Source organism: Agelaius phoeniceus, chromosome 2 (genome assembly GCF_051311805.1).
Source record: "Agelaius phoeniceus isolate bAgePho1 chromosome 2, bAgePho1.hap1, whole genome shotgun sequence".
Classification (NCBI taxonomy): Eukaryota; Metazoa; Chordata; class Aves; order Passeriformes; family Icteridae; genus Agelaius; species Agelaius phoeniceus.
The window spans coordinates 103262088-103277402 of record NC_135266.1 but is presented as its reverse complement, the minus strand read 5'-3'; the positions used below and the strand labels follow the sequence as shown (position 1 = coordinate 103277402).

The following is a 15315-nucleotide window of genomic DNA, read 5'->3' as shown; positions in this document are numbered from 1 at the left end:
AGAACAACTTAGCCATTAGTTGTTTGTCACAAAACTGTATTATGGTATCTGACCAGGGGGAAAAACTCTCCCCTTTCCAGAGACTGTAACTTGGAGAAAAATCTATTTAACAGGGTTAAATCTTCAGAACGAGCAATCTCTACTTTAAACTTGTGCTGATAAGGTAAGAGAAGGTTTGCTACAGGCACAAAGACAATGCAATAGTATGACATGGAGATTGGAAACAACTCCAGAATCCTGGCCCATCTCTATGTTTTTTTAATGTGTGTGTCCATTGGACACTAATTCTAACTGTTGGAGGTGGATGAGGCAGCAATTTTCACCTTCACCACAAGTTAACGGTATACTTCAACTCTACTGGAATCAATTAAATGTATTACCTAAATTTAAGCTGTATTCCTGTTTCATAGTTTCAGAAACCTTCAAGTCCAGTATTAACACAGTTCCACAAAAATATAAGAAATTTCCCAACCTCCCCCCATCTTGAACACCTATTAAACGTGTGCTTTCTTTGATTAATTGTAATCCAAACAGATTTTGTAAATCACATAAACTGTCATACTGGATCACTGTGGTAGCCTCCTCTGAAAAGGAACCACTTCTAAATGTTTTTACGAACAGGCAAAACCAGTTTTGCCCCATTCCTGTCATATGTTACCTGCTGTGCTTGAATAGGTAAACTCTGCTCTGGGAAATTATGAGACCAGATGAAGAACAGAATGTTCCTATTTGGATTAACTCCAAATGGGTCAGTGGGAACTGAGTGGAGTCATCCATCCCTAAATGTACTTTCTTGGAGATTTCTGCCTTTTTGCAGTGACTTGACACTAAGCTTTAACAACCAGACACTCAAGAGGAGTGATACATGAAAAAACTTTCATGCCCTGCTGCAAGTCACCAGAGGGAAGCAAAGGAGCCAACACCTTAATTAAATGTTATTGCACAAACTTCCATAAATGTGGGTTTGGAGGTTGCTCTCTTCCCCAAAGAAGCTGCCTGCTCTTTTAGATGAACCAGCCCGACTGCTTGTGGCCAGTTTCCAACTCAGGCCTCTGAAATGTCTGCTACAAGATTACCACCTACCAAAAAATGTCCACCTCATTCCTTTCAGCACAGCACAAATTGTAAAACCAGCCTAGAGAGGGGTCACAGAGCACCTACAGAGTGGTGGCCACTGGAGAAGCAGCTCTTTGCAGCCAGGTCCTAAGTGAGCTCAGTTGCCAACCAGTGGTAAATTACTGTCTGGAAAGAACAGCTAGACCGCAAAACCACAAAGCACCCTGGCCCATGTGCTCCTCTGTTTAAAGCTTGGCTGTCCCGTGGTAGTTACATTTGAATGATATACAGATTCATACAGTAATGTTAAATGTAACACATTATATATGCAAATATGTTCAGGGGTTTAAAATATTTGCATACATTATCTTGATACATAAGGTGTTTTAATTCATGGAATGACATCACTTGGACAGAAGGTTTATTTCTTTTGGAAAGCCTCAATCTATACTTACTTAGCATTTAATATTCAATCCCCAAGAGAGGATGAAGTTCTCCTGAACGTGCTGGGAGGACTATCAAGAAAACAAAGCCACAAGTCCTGCTCCCCAGATGTACAAGTCAGAGCACTCACAAAGTTGTTAGACTGGGGTCTCCAGTAAAGAAACCAGCAACACCCACACCTACTGCTCAGCCCTGTTTCTGTTAATCAATGCAGGGCAAGAAACCTGCAGCACACAACCATAGAACAGTGGTGTCCTTACTGTCAGTAGCTGGTGTAAGGTTTTCCACCCTTCTAAAAAACGTGACTTATTTGAACATGTTTACTTTCACACTCCACAATGTGCTTGTCACCTGGAAAGCATGTTTTGCAAGCTACTTCACTGATTACAACCTTAGAGCGTACTGGCCCTTACACTAATTTCCCTCACATGAAATTTCTGGTTTGTAATTACCTGAATCATTGTTTTGCTAGAAAAGACAGAATCAAAACAATCCTATATCCTCCAAACAGCAAGGAGCTTGAGGTGAGGAATTCATATATATAGATACAGATATATGCAAACATACTAATTTGCTGTAATTCAAATTGATGTCCTTTAAGAGAGGCCATTATCCACATCTATTTTGTTTCTCTTTTGTTCTATGAGTAAACTGTCATGTGGAAAGATAGATAAATATTTTTGGTGACTGGAGACATCTGGAGAGCTTTGGAATCTACATCAAGATTTAATAATCAGGTAGCTCTCTAACAGTTTTTTTGGTCCAAATGAAGAAAAAACCCCTAGGTTTCAGAAGTAATATCACATTAAAATCAAGGGCAGAAAAGTGACTTATTTAGGGCTTAAGACTCAAAACCACACAGCCATTTCTTGCTGATATTCTCAGCTAGCTTGTATCTCCAAAGAGGGCAGAAAATGTGTTTTCAAAACCTCAGCTATAGGTTGAAGGAGAGTTAATGGAAGGCAGGCAGACTCCAGAACAGGTTGTAAGAATGAGGACTCATCAGACTGCATTCAGCTTTAAGCAAAAAACAGATCTGAGTGAAAGTTTAACTTCTCTTAAGAGTCCTTTGACTCCAAATTATTCCAGGCTCAAGCCTGCTATCAACATTGCTCCTGGCATTCCTCAGCCTGGCAGCAACTGTTGTAAACTCTCATCACAAGAGCACGTTGTAAGAGCTAGCCAAGCTTACATAAAGTCTTCATTCGGTACTTTTCAATTTGCTTTACGTTTAATCTTCTTATGCCACAGGAATTTTTTCTAAGTCCCCGGAATTTAAATCCAATAAAACACAGCTCTAGACTTACTTGTTAAAACCACACCAGACATCTCACCTAACAACTTCAATAAACCTATTATGATATATAAACCAAATTACATTTTTATCAGCAGCAGTCTTAATCTCTTAATTGCCTCGATGTAAGGAGGTATGTAAATGTCTGCTGGTTTAATACACTCTATGCACTAATAAAATACAGATGTATACATACAGTAATGTTAAATGTAACACATTATACATGCAAATACATTCAGGGGTTAAATTTATTTGCATACATTATCTTGATACATAAGGAGCTTTAATGCATTATGTGTATGTGTTGGCAATGGAGAGAGACAGGGAAGGCTGATTTGGTGATCAGAATCCAATTTTATTGTGGAATACAAACACTTATATACTATTTCAGGGAGACTACTAACGTGTACTACAGTGATTAGGTTAAAATCACATACACAAACTTATGCATATCACAACATCTCCTGCTTGCAGAGTTTAATGAGATTTGCTTTTTCTGATAAACCGGTCTGATTGAATCTTCTTGCAATCTAGGTCTAATTTTCAAAGTTCCATTGCTTTTGCCAAGGCATCCTGTTATCAAATCTCTTATGTTAACCAGACCCAAAGATCATCATCTGTCTTGTGTCTCCTAATATCCCAACATCTCCCCCTTTCCTCTCAACCAAAAATACTCTTTCAACGGCCTTATTAATTAATCTCTGCATACACTGAAAGGTATCACGATTAATACAATTATTATCAAAATTACCGCATACATACCTATCCTAAAAATAATCTTTTAGTTAAAAACTCCAGCCACTAAAAGGTTCAGGCTTGATCTTTATAAACTAAAAACATTCCCAATGGCAGCTACATCACTGGATTTAGAAAGGCTGCCAAAAGTGTAATTGTACCAAAAGGTTTGATTCTCATACACAGGGTAAATAGGGGAAACATTTTATGACTGATTCCTTCCCATGAATTCAAAATTAACACAAAAATCCAATTTCACAGAACCCAAGAATTCTAATTTTTGGGGTTCCACCAAGGGTGCTTCAGGAGAGCAAGGGATACAATTTGATATGATGTGGTTTGCTTTCAAAAACTTTTAGTGTAAATATTAGTGTAAAATTATGGAGGAGATCTATTCCCCCTAATTTTTTGTGTAAATATCAGTGTAAAGTTCTGGAAGAGCTATATTCCCCCCTAATTTTTTGTTTTTTAATAACATGTGTGTGTTTCTTATTATGAACCTGAAGGTAACATAAGAGCATAACAATACATAATAAAACAATAAACTTATACTAAGTAAAAATAAATCAGATAATAGATACAATTAGTAGCATGTGAAAAATAAAATGGTGATTTAAAACAATTTAAATCAATTTCTTAGATATTGCATTATTATTTAGAGTCTGTAGTAATTGGCAAACTTTATTTTTTAAAATGAAGGTTTGGAAAATCATTTCCAGGTAAGATTTCCAAGTTCACCTTAAAAGGAGGTTTAGGTATTACAAGTCCAAATTTGGTAAGTCAAAATTACTTGAATATAATTTTGGTGCAGAAAATTTTTTCTACTAGTTAAGGCCAGGACGTGGCCAGGGTCCAGGCTTTTAACTGGAATAGTTAAATATATTTTAGAAACCTCTTAGTAGTAGTAATTAGTTAGAATTCGTTAGAAATTAGTTAGTAACTAGTTAGAAAACTAATATATGTCTTATAAATAGCTATACAACAGTAAGTGAAGGTTTGTAAAGTAAATGGCTTTCTCATTCATTGTTAGTTAGTCAATGGTACCATAGAGAAATAGCAAATGAATAAAGTAATGCTTGTTATAAAAAGCCAGTGAATTCACATCATAAGATTAACAACATAACCAAGGTTACTAATGTATCAGTAGAAACTGTCTTAAGAAATTGAAGTTATATTTTCCTAGACATTTATGCATATATAACAATAAAGTAAAAAAGTAAAAAAGAAAGCATTAAATAATTCATAACTAATAATGGTCATAATATGGAACTGTTTCTCATTCTTCAGTATTACTTATAAAAAATAAAATAGCAAAAAACGTTCTTATTTCTATAACAAAATTGCGTTATCTTGTAATTTAAATGAGCACATTTTGACAAAAATTCATTCAGACTTTACGTCATTCACTTGTATAGCAAAGGAATTATAACTCAAACAGGTATACTTCAACAAAACTTAAAATCAACTTCACTAAAGCTTAACCTTAATAAAGTACCTCTAAAAGAATTTAAAGTTAACATCACTGAGACTAAAAAAAATCAATCTTAACAAAAATTAGCTTATTTAAAACCTATTATTACAAAAAGGTTACTGAAAATTTGTCATATAACAGTTAAACAAAAATAATAACATGCAAGTAAACAACTGCACTGAAATCTTTGCAATAAAATTACCTTGTTAGAACTATGGGTAAAAAGCAAGCACTTAATAAAACTGACAGTGGAGTTAAGTCTCAAAAAATCACTACAGATAAAGTTCACAGTTTGTCTTGAATGCAAGCTAAAGAATCTTGAATTTAAAATTTATCTAATTCCTCTTAGTGAACTATGTAGTTTTGCTATTTTACTAATATGTAAAAAGACACCACCTCTATACCAAGACCTTTGAATTTTTCTAGTAACAATCCTGTTAAAAATCACAAGTTACTAAAATTACAAGGTAAATCTCAACACTGGCTGGTGCCAGGCAGGGCCACAACCCCTGCAGCAGCTTTAAAGATTGCTTGTAGGACAGATTTAAGTTTGGCTTAGTAAGAATAATGATACAAACACTGAAGGCTAAATCAAAAAAAGATTTAGTTTGATAGTACTAAATAGCTGTATATATGCTTTTGTTGTGAAAAATTCACAACAAAATATATTGTTAATAAAAGGCAAGTAACTGGAAAGTATAACCTGCTTGACCAGGGCTAGGTGTCCCTCAGGGCTTTAGAGCTGTATCAAGTGACCCTTTGGTAGCTGCTGCTCCTTCCAGTGCTTGAAAGCACCTGGGGCACTTCAGCCAGGGACCATTGTGGGCGTGTCGAGTGTCCCAAAAGACTCCTGTACAAAATCTGAATGCATAAAAATTCCCCACTGTGTTAACAAATCCCTCCCCGACAAAACTAGGGGGACAGACAGCACCAAACGTTTAACTGTGGAGGATTTGCCCATCGGGCCCATTATTTGCAGCAAGTGTTGGCTTTGCCTGCTTTAGCTCCTTCCACCCATGGGGGTGAGTCCCTGAGTCGATAATGGTCAATCACTGGGCTATTGGCTCCTTGAGATAACAGTCACACCGGCTCCCTGATCAATGACTCCTGTTAGGAGCATCTCATCCTTTCAGAGTCACTTTGCATTGGCATGTTCAATGCTCAGATGTAATACAGCTGTGTCCATAAAATCTGTGGAACCCCTGTGGAACCAAAACCCCCATCCCTCTGTTCAGCTATCGGGGATGCAGACAGGGGTGCTACAGGAAAGGGTATAAGTTGAGCTATATTGCCCTGGCCAGGACTGCACAGGGCAGCTGGGGAGTCCATGCTGTGAGTCAGAGTCAATAGCTCCAGGGAGAACAAACAAACAAAGTATGTGTACGCTGTCCAGGTGGTCCGAAAACTCCTGTGGGAATCAAATGAGCCGATGAATCAAGCAGCATTACTGTGTTGGAGGTTGCCAGGTCCATTCCTGCACTGGCGTGGCTGGTCAGTGATGGTCCTGCCAAGGCTGCCTGCAGTCTGGTGAAGGCTGCTTGCGGCGGCGGCTGGGCTGAGGTTTGTTGGGCTGAGGCTTGCGGTGGTACACTCTGAGGCTGGGGAATCTGTGTCTTCTCGTGGTGCCGCTCTGTGCTTCTGCTCCGGTTTCCCGATATTGGACGACCTTCAAAATCATACTTGGACCGACACTGATTACGGCACAGAGGGCAAATACCCGGAGTTTTGGATCTGGCTTCCCCCTTTTCAAAACAATCCTTTTTCAAATGCCCAGATTTTCCACAAGTTTGGGAGTCCCCCTCCTTAAGGGCCTTTTTCTTTAGTTGCATCCATTTTTCACGAGAGTCAGGAGGGAATGGATCAGTCTCATAATCTGAGTCTATTGGCCCTGGATCGAAGGGCTTCCCCTCCGCACTGCTAGAGTTGCAGTCAGCAGTCAGCGATATACACTGCTAAAGACCACTAGAAAGGATGCCTTCTTCTCCTTGCTCTGGGCAGAGGCGAGGTTGATGGCTGTGGCTGCTCTTCAGTATGAGAGGTATCAGTTTCAAGCGAGCAGGGAGAGTCAAAGTGAGGATAGTCAGAGCAGGGTAGGGGGCCGGCAGCATCCGGCCACTCTCGCTTTTTTAACATCTTAATAAGTATTCTCCAGGACAGGAGTAAAAGTGACTTAAGGTCCTCCGTTAGGATGGGAGAGTCATGCTCGTCCAGAAGGGCGAGCATGGTTTCATGTCAATGTGACAGCCTGGTCAGAGAGTGAGAAAACCAGATAAGGTTTTTCACAGCCAATTTGTGAGACTTTAGGGATTTGTAGGGAAACGATGCTAGCTTGTTATTATAAACAACCTGAAGGTGGTGTTTTCCTAATCTCTGTTTTCCTTTTTTCTCAAAGATTGTTTACAAGAAAGGTGTTTCGTTAATTAGCCGATCAGGTGAAATGGATTGACTAATTGACCAATCTGTTCTGTCTGTATTGGAACAGTCTATAAAAAGAGAGAATTTTCCTAGTAAAGCTGCTGCTGTGCAAACCAGCCTTCCAGCGAGTCTGTGCCATTTCCCACTCCACAGCGACAGTTTCATAGACATCTCTCTCTTTGGGCATTTCCTTTCCCATTCCTTTAGTTCCCCTGGCTCACCTGTCAGTCACAGCACCCGGGCGATTGTGGGCCCAGATGCGATTCTCTCACTGTCATGATCAGTTCCAGGGACTCCCCAGTCAGGCTGGTTCATTCCCTCGCATGGAAGTACCAATTGTTGGCGATGGAGAGAGACAGGGAAGACTCATTCGGTGATCAAAATCCAATTTTATTGTGGGATACAAACACTTATATACTATTTCACAGAGCCTAGTAATGTGTACTACAGTGATTAGGTTAAAATCACATCCACAAACTTATGCATATCACAACATCTCTTGCTTGCAGAGTTTAATGGAATTTTCTTTTTCCGGTAAACCTGTCTGATTGGATCTTCTTGCAATCTAGGTCTAATTTTCAAAGTTCTGTTTGCTTTTGCCAAGGCATCCTGCTATCAAATCTCTTCTGTTAACCAGGTCCAAAGTCCATTGTGTGTCTTGTGTCCCCTAATATTCCAACAAGTATGCATACACGTGCATATAGATATATATATATGGACATTTGTCAAATATAATTTTTATTTATTAAACCAAAACACAAACTTTTCAGCTTTTGGTTATTGCATACCTTTTTTTGGAAGATGTCAAAATTACATCATTCAGAGTATTCAGGACTAAGGATGTCAGTTAAGCCTAGAGAATTCCAACACAGGTGAACCAACCAAACAGTGGATGGGGCAGGCTACCCAGAGAGGTGGCACAGGCTCTGTCCTTAGAGCTCCATTTTCAAGACTCGACTGCAGAAAGCCCCATGCAGCCTGATCTGCTTTGGGCACAGGGTCAGACCAGAGACCTCCTTCAGGTGATGCTATCTACCAACTTCTTGGCCAAGCCTCCACACCCAACAGCTTGTGTTAATTATTTTACTGAGTCACTAAAAATAATTATTCTACTCAGAGAAACAGCTGTCAATTTCTCAAGCAATTAGAGAAGTTACTATACTCTTCAGCTATTTTGCTAAGCTTTGTTTTGGAAAAGAACTACTAATTAAAAGAAATTGTCATACCTTTTCTTCACAAAACTTATAGATCAAACTGTTTATTATCCTTCACAGTTTACTAAATTCGTGCAAATCCCAAGTCATGAAGAACCAAAGGAGATCCATGCTTCTTGTGGATTTGCCCTAAAATTCAGCACTGATCAATTAAAAATGAGTAAGGGAGATGGCTTACATCTGTCACACAAACAGCTCATGGGGGAAAAAAATTAAAATTTAAAAGCATGAAGATCTTGTCAGCTTCCTCAGGTTTTCATGCACGATTCGTGAAGAAGCGCAGCAGTTGATCGTGTTTTTTCCACAGAAAAGGCATCTGAAGATCATGCAAGCCTCAAAATTGTCTGTTAATCATTAATCAAACAAAAGACCAATGAGAAAGCAAAGGAGAAGCTTCCTTTCTTTACTCTCTCATTTGTTCACCTGACTGCCAAGGATCCTGATGATCCCCAGAGAGCCTGCTCTATGTACCCACTCAGCCACCCACCCCCTGTCAGCATCTTAAATAAAAGTGCAAAAGGGTTCCTGCAACAAATGCAAACTTTTGCCAGGGAAATTTGGGAACAGAATCGACAGAAATAGGAACTGAAAGTCTGTAATAGAAGCAAAGTAAAGCCATTGCTCCCCCTCCCACATTTAAATGTCATTTCTTGAAAGATCTACGAGGAAACTAAACAATGAAGAAACAAATATTTGGAGTCTTCTCCTAAAAACAAACAGAAAAACCCCAAAATAACAAAAATAAGGGTAATAACATTACCCAGTTTAAAGAAAAACACTGTCAAGAAACATCCTTGTTGTCTTTTTTCTGAGGGTCAGCTTATGAGATACTGATACCTCAACAATTTCATTTCAGTCCGCTGGTAAAGGAGTCTTGCTTAGAAACAGGCAGCTAGAGCAGGGAGTAAAATAGGCATAGCAGAAACCTCAGTGTGCTAACGAGAGGAAATTATTTATAAACTGAGATCATTGACACAAATTCATGAGGATAGTTACTGTCTGTTGCATTTTTCTACTAAAACCAGACAATTACTGAAAAAGATTAAATGCAAGAATAGCTACTGCAGAATATGGCAGTTTCACAAATCATGACAACTCTCAGCCAATGAGAATGATTCACATGAGGGTCAGAAAGTAATATGCTAAGCAACCATGGCATCACCAGGACATCACTACAGAATATTTTCTTTTAGGATGCTAAATCATTATTAATCTACCTGTAATTTTGGAAAAGAATTCTTCATGTGTAAAATAGAGAGAATTTGTTTTGGTCCTGTTTTCTCTTCCTCATACCACTTCCCAAAGCAAAAGTACACTACAAAGCAAAGTACAGATTCTTTGCTGCATTCCAGAAAATACTTGTTAAAATAGTAGGAAAAATATTTCATTTCAGAAAAGAGATCTAGAGAAAATCTAATTCAAACAAAAAATTTTCATCCTTTAGCATAAAAAGGTAGTTCAAGAGCAGAACATGCACATACACCATTTCTATTATATGAAATATTTAGTGTTATAAAAACAAGTGGCTTGCTAAAACAACAACCTTACAGAATCACGACTGACAAATACCTTACTACAAGATCACCAGATGTTAAAACCTACTTCCTCATCAAACATAAAGAAAAGGAATAAATGTCAAGCCTCAAACATTCACATGGAACGACAGAAGACAGAAAGCTTCTGCAGAAACATCAGTGCCCATCTCAGTAAATGTTTCCAGACAGAGGATGTCTCTCAAAATTCTGGCCATCACTAAGGCAGACACCATCACAGAAATCCCTGAGCATACACGTTCAGTCCTCCTGAACAGTTCTGGTACAAAATTCAAGCCTCCTTTCTTCCAGCACCTTCGCAGTGCCAACACCTACACACCTATCATTAAGGTCAGGGCTACAAAGAGCCAACAGAAAAGTCCATCCTTCCATGGTCTATCTTGACGCATGGTGTCAATCATAAAATCTCATTTTTTACTTAAGCTACACACCCAAGGCAGACATTTCCTTCTGTTGCATTCAGACAAGAAATGGTTGAAAGAAGCTCCTTAACTCCAACGAGTGCTATAACTGGAAGCTTTAAACATCTGAGCATCTGCAGAACCGCTCAAATTGATACATCCTGCTCAATGTTGGCAAGATCATGCCTCCAAGCAAGAGCCTGTGGCTGGCAGCCCTGGCTGCAGGGACGGAGGGGGCTGGTATGAAGCTGTCTCCTCTTATTCATGGCGTACTGGGGTCCCTCCCGGGAAGAGCACCAGAGCCACAGACCTGCATCCCCATGCCCTGGGGAAGCGGGGCGGGCACCGCGAGCATCCCTCTCTGCCATCAGGCTAAATATTGTGCACCACCTCACCCCACCCAGTCCTTGACCCCCCCCAGGAGAAGGGGAATTGACACAGGAGGAGGACAGAAGCCGAAGTCTTCAGGCCGAAGTATGGCAAGCCGGGAGCGAAGGAGACCTCGAGGTGACTCACCCCTCCCACACCTTCTTTTTTGAGATCTGCCGGGGGGAGGGGGGGGGCGGGGGAAGAACGACACCCAGCCGTGCTAACTCCTCCTCTGGGATCCAAGCTTTCAGCCGGCCCACCCCGCAGCCACTGCGGTGCGGCACACCCCCGGACGGGCGGGCCCGGGGGACCCCCAGCCCCCGCCCGACCCCGAGGGAGTGACCCGCGGAGGTGCCGCCCGGCCGGGGCGGGCGGAGCCACCCCGGGGAAGGAAGGAAAGAGGGCGGGCAGGGGCGGAGGGGCGCGGGCTGTCGGCGCCTCCTCTCTGCTGCACTGCAGAGGCGCCATCTTCCCGCGCCTCCGGCCCGCGGGGGGGCTCGGGCCGGCCCCGACCACCGCCCCCCCGGGCACCGCCTTCCCGCGGGGCCACTGCACCAGCCGCCGGGGAGCTCTGGCCGCCGTCCGCACACCTGCGCCGCCCAAGGCCCGGTCCCCCCCATGGGAGCATACCACTGGCTCCGTAGCCCGGTTTCGCTTCCCTCGCGGGGAGACGCCCTCGCGTCCCCCGCTCGCAGCCTGGCTGCTCGCCCTGGCCCCCGCCCCACCGGGGTACGCCACGGGGCCATCCGCCTGCGGCGTGCCTGCTCCTGGGGAAAGTTCCCCTTCCCGAGCCCCCGGCGGAGCCAACCCCAAGACAGAACCGGTGCCCCTGGCGTAGGGGGCAGCGCCCCGGCAGCCAGACACGCGCAGCGGGGCTGGGGGTGCCAGCCCCGGGAGCTCCCAGCCCCGCTCCCTCCCCGATACCTCCACCACCCCCGGCTCGCCGCTCCTATTGTTCGGCGGCAGCTAGAGATGGAACACCCCTAGGAAAGCAACGCTCGCCTGCCCCGCCGCGGCCAAGCCCACGCCGCGGGGGCGGCTGCGGACAGACAAAGCTTCGGAGGAGCGGTAGAGGGTGGCGGGGAAGCCCCCGCCCGCTGCTTCCTGCCCCACTTACCTCTAGAGCCCGGGCGGCGCCGGCGGCCAGCAGCAGGACGGCTAAGTGGGGCAGCATCGCGGCGGCTGGGAGCGGGGAGGAAGGAGGGGAAGGAGGGATGCCGTCCGGCGAGACGCGACGGGGTCCGACTGTAAATCCTCGAGGCCGTGCCGCTGCCGAGGAAAACGACTGATGTGCGGCGGCTCCGGCAGCGGCGCGGCGGGGCCGGTCAGCTGATGGCCCGGCCCGCCCCCGAGCGGGCGGTGCGGCCGCCCGGCCTGCGGGGACCCCTGGCGGCGGCGCCCGGGCGGTGCGGCCGTGGCTCGGGGCGGGCGGACCGGCTCTACCTGCGCTCGGTGGGTCTCAGAGGCAGCTCCCGTGCCCTCCTCGGCCGCTCGGGTACCACCTGCCACCTTCCCCGCTCTGCCTGTCCGCCGCCCGCGTCTGCAAGGGACCGGGAGGGCTCCATGCGCGGTCCCCCCTCGCTGGGGCACTGCGTTCAGAAACGCAACCCCCACCTTTGCAAGGTGCTCAAAAAAACACTCAAATCTAAACGTGTTGTGTGGTTTAAAGGCTCTTTAACGCATTCTGCCTTTGCTAGCAAGGTTGCACACCAGGCCGGGATCTCCTGTTCCTGTCGAGGTGCAGGTGATGAGTCAGCACAGCCGTTTCACATATGACACATCACACACACACACACCATTGATAACAAAGATATGCAGGAACATCAGAAGAGCTGGGACTTATGGCAGATGAACAAGGAAGAAATCAAATTAAATTGTAGGACTTAATCAAATACCATCAGATCAGGAGGCCATCGTAATCTCACGGTCTCACCCTCTGAACAGCACTGTTACGATTGGTATAATAAACCTTTAAGAAGAACTTGAAAGTGAATATTAGGAGCTTCATGTTGAAACAGCTGCTATTATAGCCAAAATTCAGTGTGACAGAGCCTGACCCATTCTGCCACTGATGTGTAAACTCCGTGGCAGGATTTCTGCTCCCACTAAGGCTCCCAAGACAGCAGCTGATAGATCCACCCAGTAACGGGGACCTGCAGCCAGGCCATGTGAGGGGCAAATCTGGAGCATGAGTCTGATGAGGAGCAGCTGGAGGAACCTGAGGTGTTCAGCCTTTAAAAAAAGGAGTCTCAGAAGAGATTTTCTCACTTTCTATAACTACCTAAGGGGAGGTTGCAGAGGTAGGGTCACTCTCTTCCCCCCATCATAAGTGATAGGATAAGTGGAAATGGCCTCAAATTGCAACAGAGGAGATCTAGGCTGGATCAAGCTTCCCAGGGAACTGATTGACTCATGAACCCTGGAGATTTTTAAAAGGGGTATGGCATCTTGTGACACTTTAGGGACATGGTTCATTGATGGACTTGGTAGTGCTGGGTTATTGGTTGGACTTGATGATCCTAGGGTTCTTTTCCAACCTAACTGATTCTGTGATCTGATTCTATGACACTCCCTTGGTGTATGGCTCACTACAGAAGCCCAGTGTTGTGCTCACTGCCTCTCACGCTCATCTTCCCATGAAGTCACAACTGCAATATCCACTGAGATTCTTGGACAAAGTTATGTTCCAGATGTGGAAGGATGCTTTGCAGGTGAATCCAGGTTGCCTGCCAGGTGGGCTGCAACATGCAGTGAGGGACTGGAGTGCATTTCACCCCTACAGCCAGGCCTTAGAGTTAGAAGAGTGTTCTCATACAAACATGAATCCTCTCATACAAGCTTATGAACTGGCAATGTATGGTGGCTTTTGGGGAATTTCTTGAGTCACACTTGATGAATTTAACAGATCTCTGACAGGCAGATAACAGCTGAGCTTCTGGAACACACCAGTGACACAACTGTACATTGAAATTAGTTAAATGGCAGGCTTAGCTGTAATAATTTAACACCGTTTTCTGCATTTTAGGATAATGATCACATGGCTCTGAGGGGTTACAAAGGATTTGCTGTGCAAATTTTCTAACCAGTTGGCTTCTAAGCTCAGGCATTGGAAAAGCAACTCCATGGCTGCAAATAAGCAACATCTTGTTAAAGCTTATAGAGGTCAGTCAAAAACAATTCTTCCCTGAAACAATGGAGGCAGTCAGAAGGAAGCTCTTTGCAAGTTTCTGGGAAAAAAAAAAAAAAAAGGGGACAGATGGAAAATTAAAATAGATTCATGTAGCTCTTTTATTATAGGCTAGCTTGGTACCTCTCTGTAATCACTTCCTCCTAGTTCTAAAATCAAAGACTATTTCAACTGCTGCTTCTCTGGATCAGCCAAGCCTGCTTTTTTTTGTCACAATGGGAGTGCAGGAAGGCTGGAAGCTCCTGTTGCCTTTGGCTAGGAGTGAGGCAGACCCATGGGATTGCAAACCTTCAAGGAAAGCAGGAAAAACTCAAGTGACAAGATGGGGAAAAGTCAAAGGGACCAGGAGACCTCTATGAAATAGGTATTTCCATTTAGAGCAACTAAGCACCAGTGGAAATATCCAAAATACAGTGACAATGTTTGCTTAATATTTCATGAAATTACCCACTGAAAAGTCAGAGGTAAAGACATTTTTGAAAGCTGTTCATAAGGTCTACAAAATTTGGAGATGACCTGCTGATAGAGAAAAGAACAAGGACTGTGTCCTATTTTCCATTCTATCATTTTCAGGATCTGTACAGAAGGTCCAATACACTTTTTTCCATTCTTTCTCTACTTGTCATTTTAGTATAGAAATATATTCTTACCAGACCTCAGAAGCTGTCATAGCTGAAGTGCAACAAAGCCCACTACTGCCTCACAGCAGAGCCAACAATGGAAACCATCTTTCTGGAGAAGAAGGAAGCACAGGTTGGATCACAAAATGATAGGGTTTACATTTAAATTTAATACAACGCAAACAATTCCAAACTATACCCAGATGTGATTTTGCCTTTAACTCCTGAGCTTTTTTTATTCAATCTTAATTTGCTAACTTTCCAGAGAGAAGCAAACATGCATGTCATGGTTTGGTTTTGGTTTTTTTTTTTTTTGTTGTTGTTGTTTTTTTGGGGTTTTGTGGGTTTTTTTTTTTTTTGGCCACTTCTGTGCTTTGCCTGTGTATTTTTTTTTTCACAAATCATATCTAATATTATTTTACAGCCTTGTCATTTCAATATATTATGTATATGCAAACATTGTTCAGCCATTTCATTTCTCATTAAATACTCATGGAGCAAGTGGACCTTAACCACAGATGCTGATACTACTCTACAATAGGTAATAAACCACCTC

At 43.2% G+C, this 15315-nt stretch overlaps 1 protein-coding gene across 4 annotated transcripts in view; it reads right to left on the bottom strand.

Moving 5' to 3' along the window:
• APP (amyloid beta precursor protein) overlaps positions 1-12300 on the bottom strand; it is a 199209-nt gene extending 186909 nt beyond the window's left edge. For 2 of the 4 annotated variants that reach the window (XM_054654582.2, XM_054654583.2), the window contains exon 1: positions 12070-12298. In XM_054654582.2, coding sequence (XP_054510557.1) covers positions 12070-12126 — 57 coding nt within the window. In that variant the 5' untranslated portion in view covers positions 12127-12298. Of the gene's footprint in view, positions 1-12069 lie in introns of all 4 variants that reach the window. The other 2 variants (XM_054654581.2, XM_054654580.2) reach the window with 2 other exon arrangements.
• Between the last annotated feature and the right edge of the window lie 3015 nt (positions 12301-15315).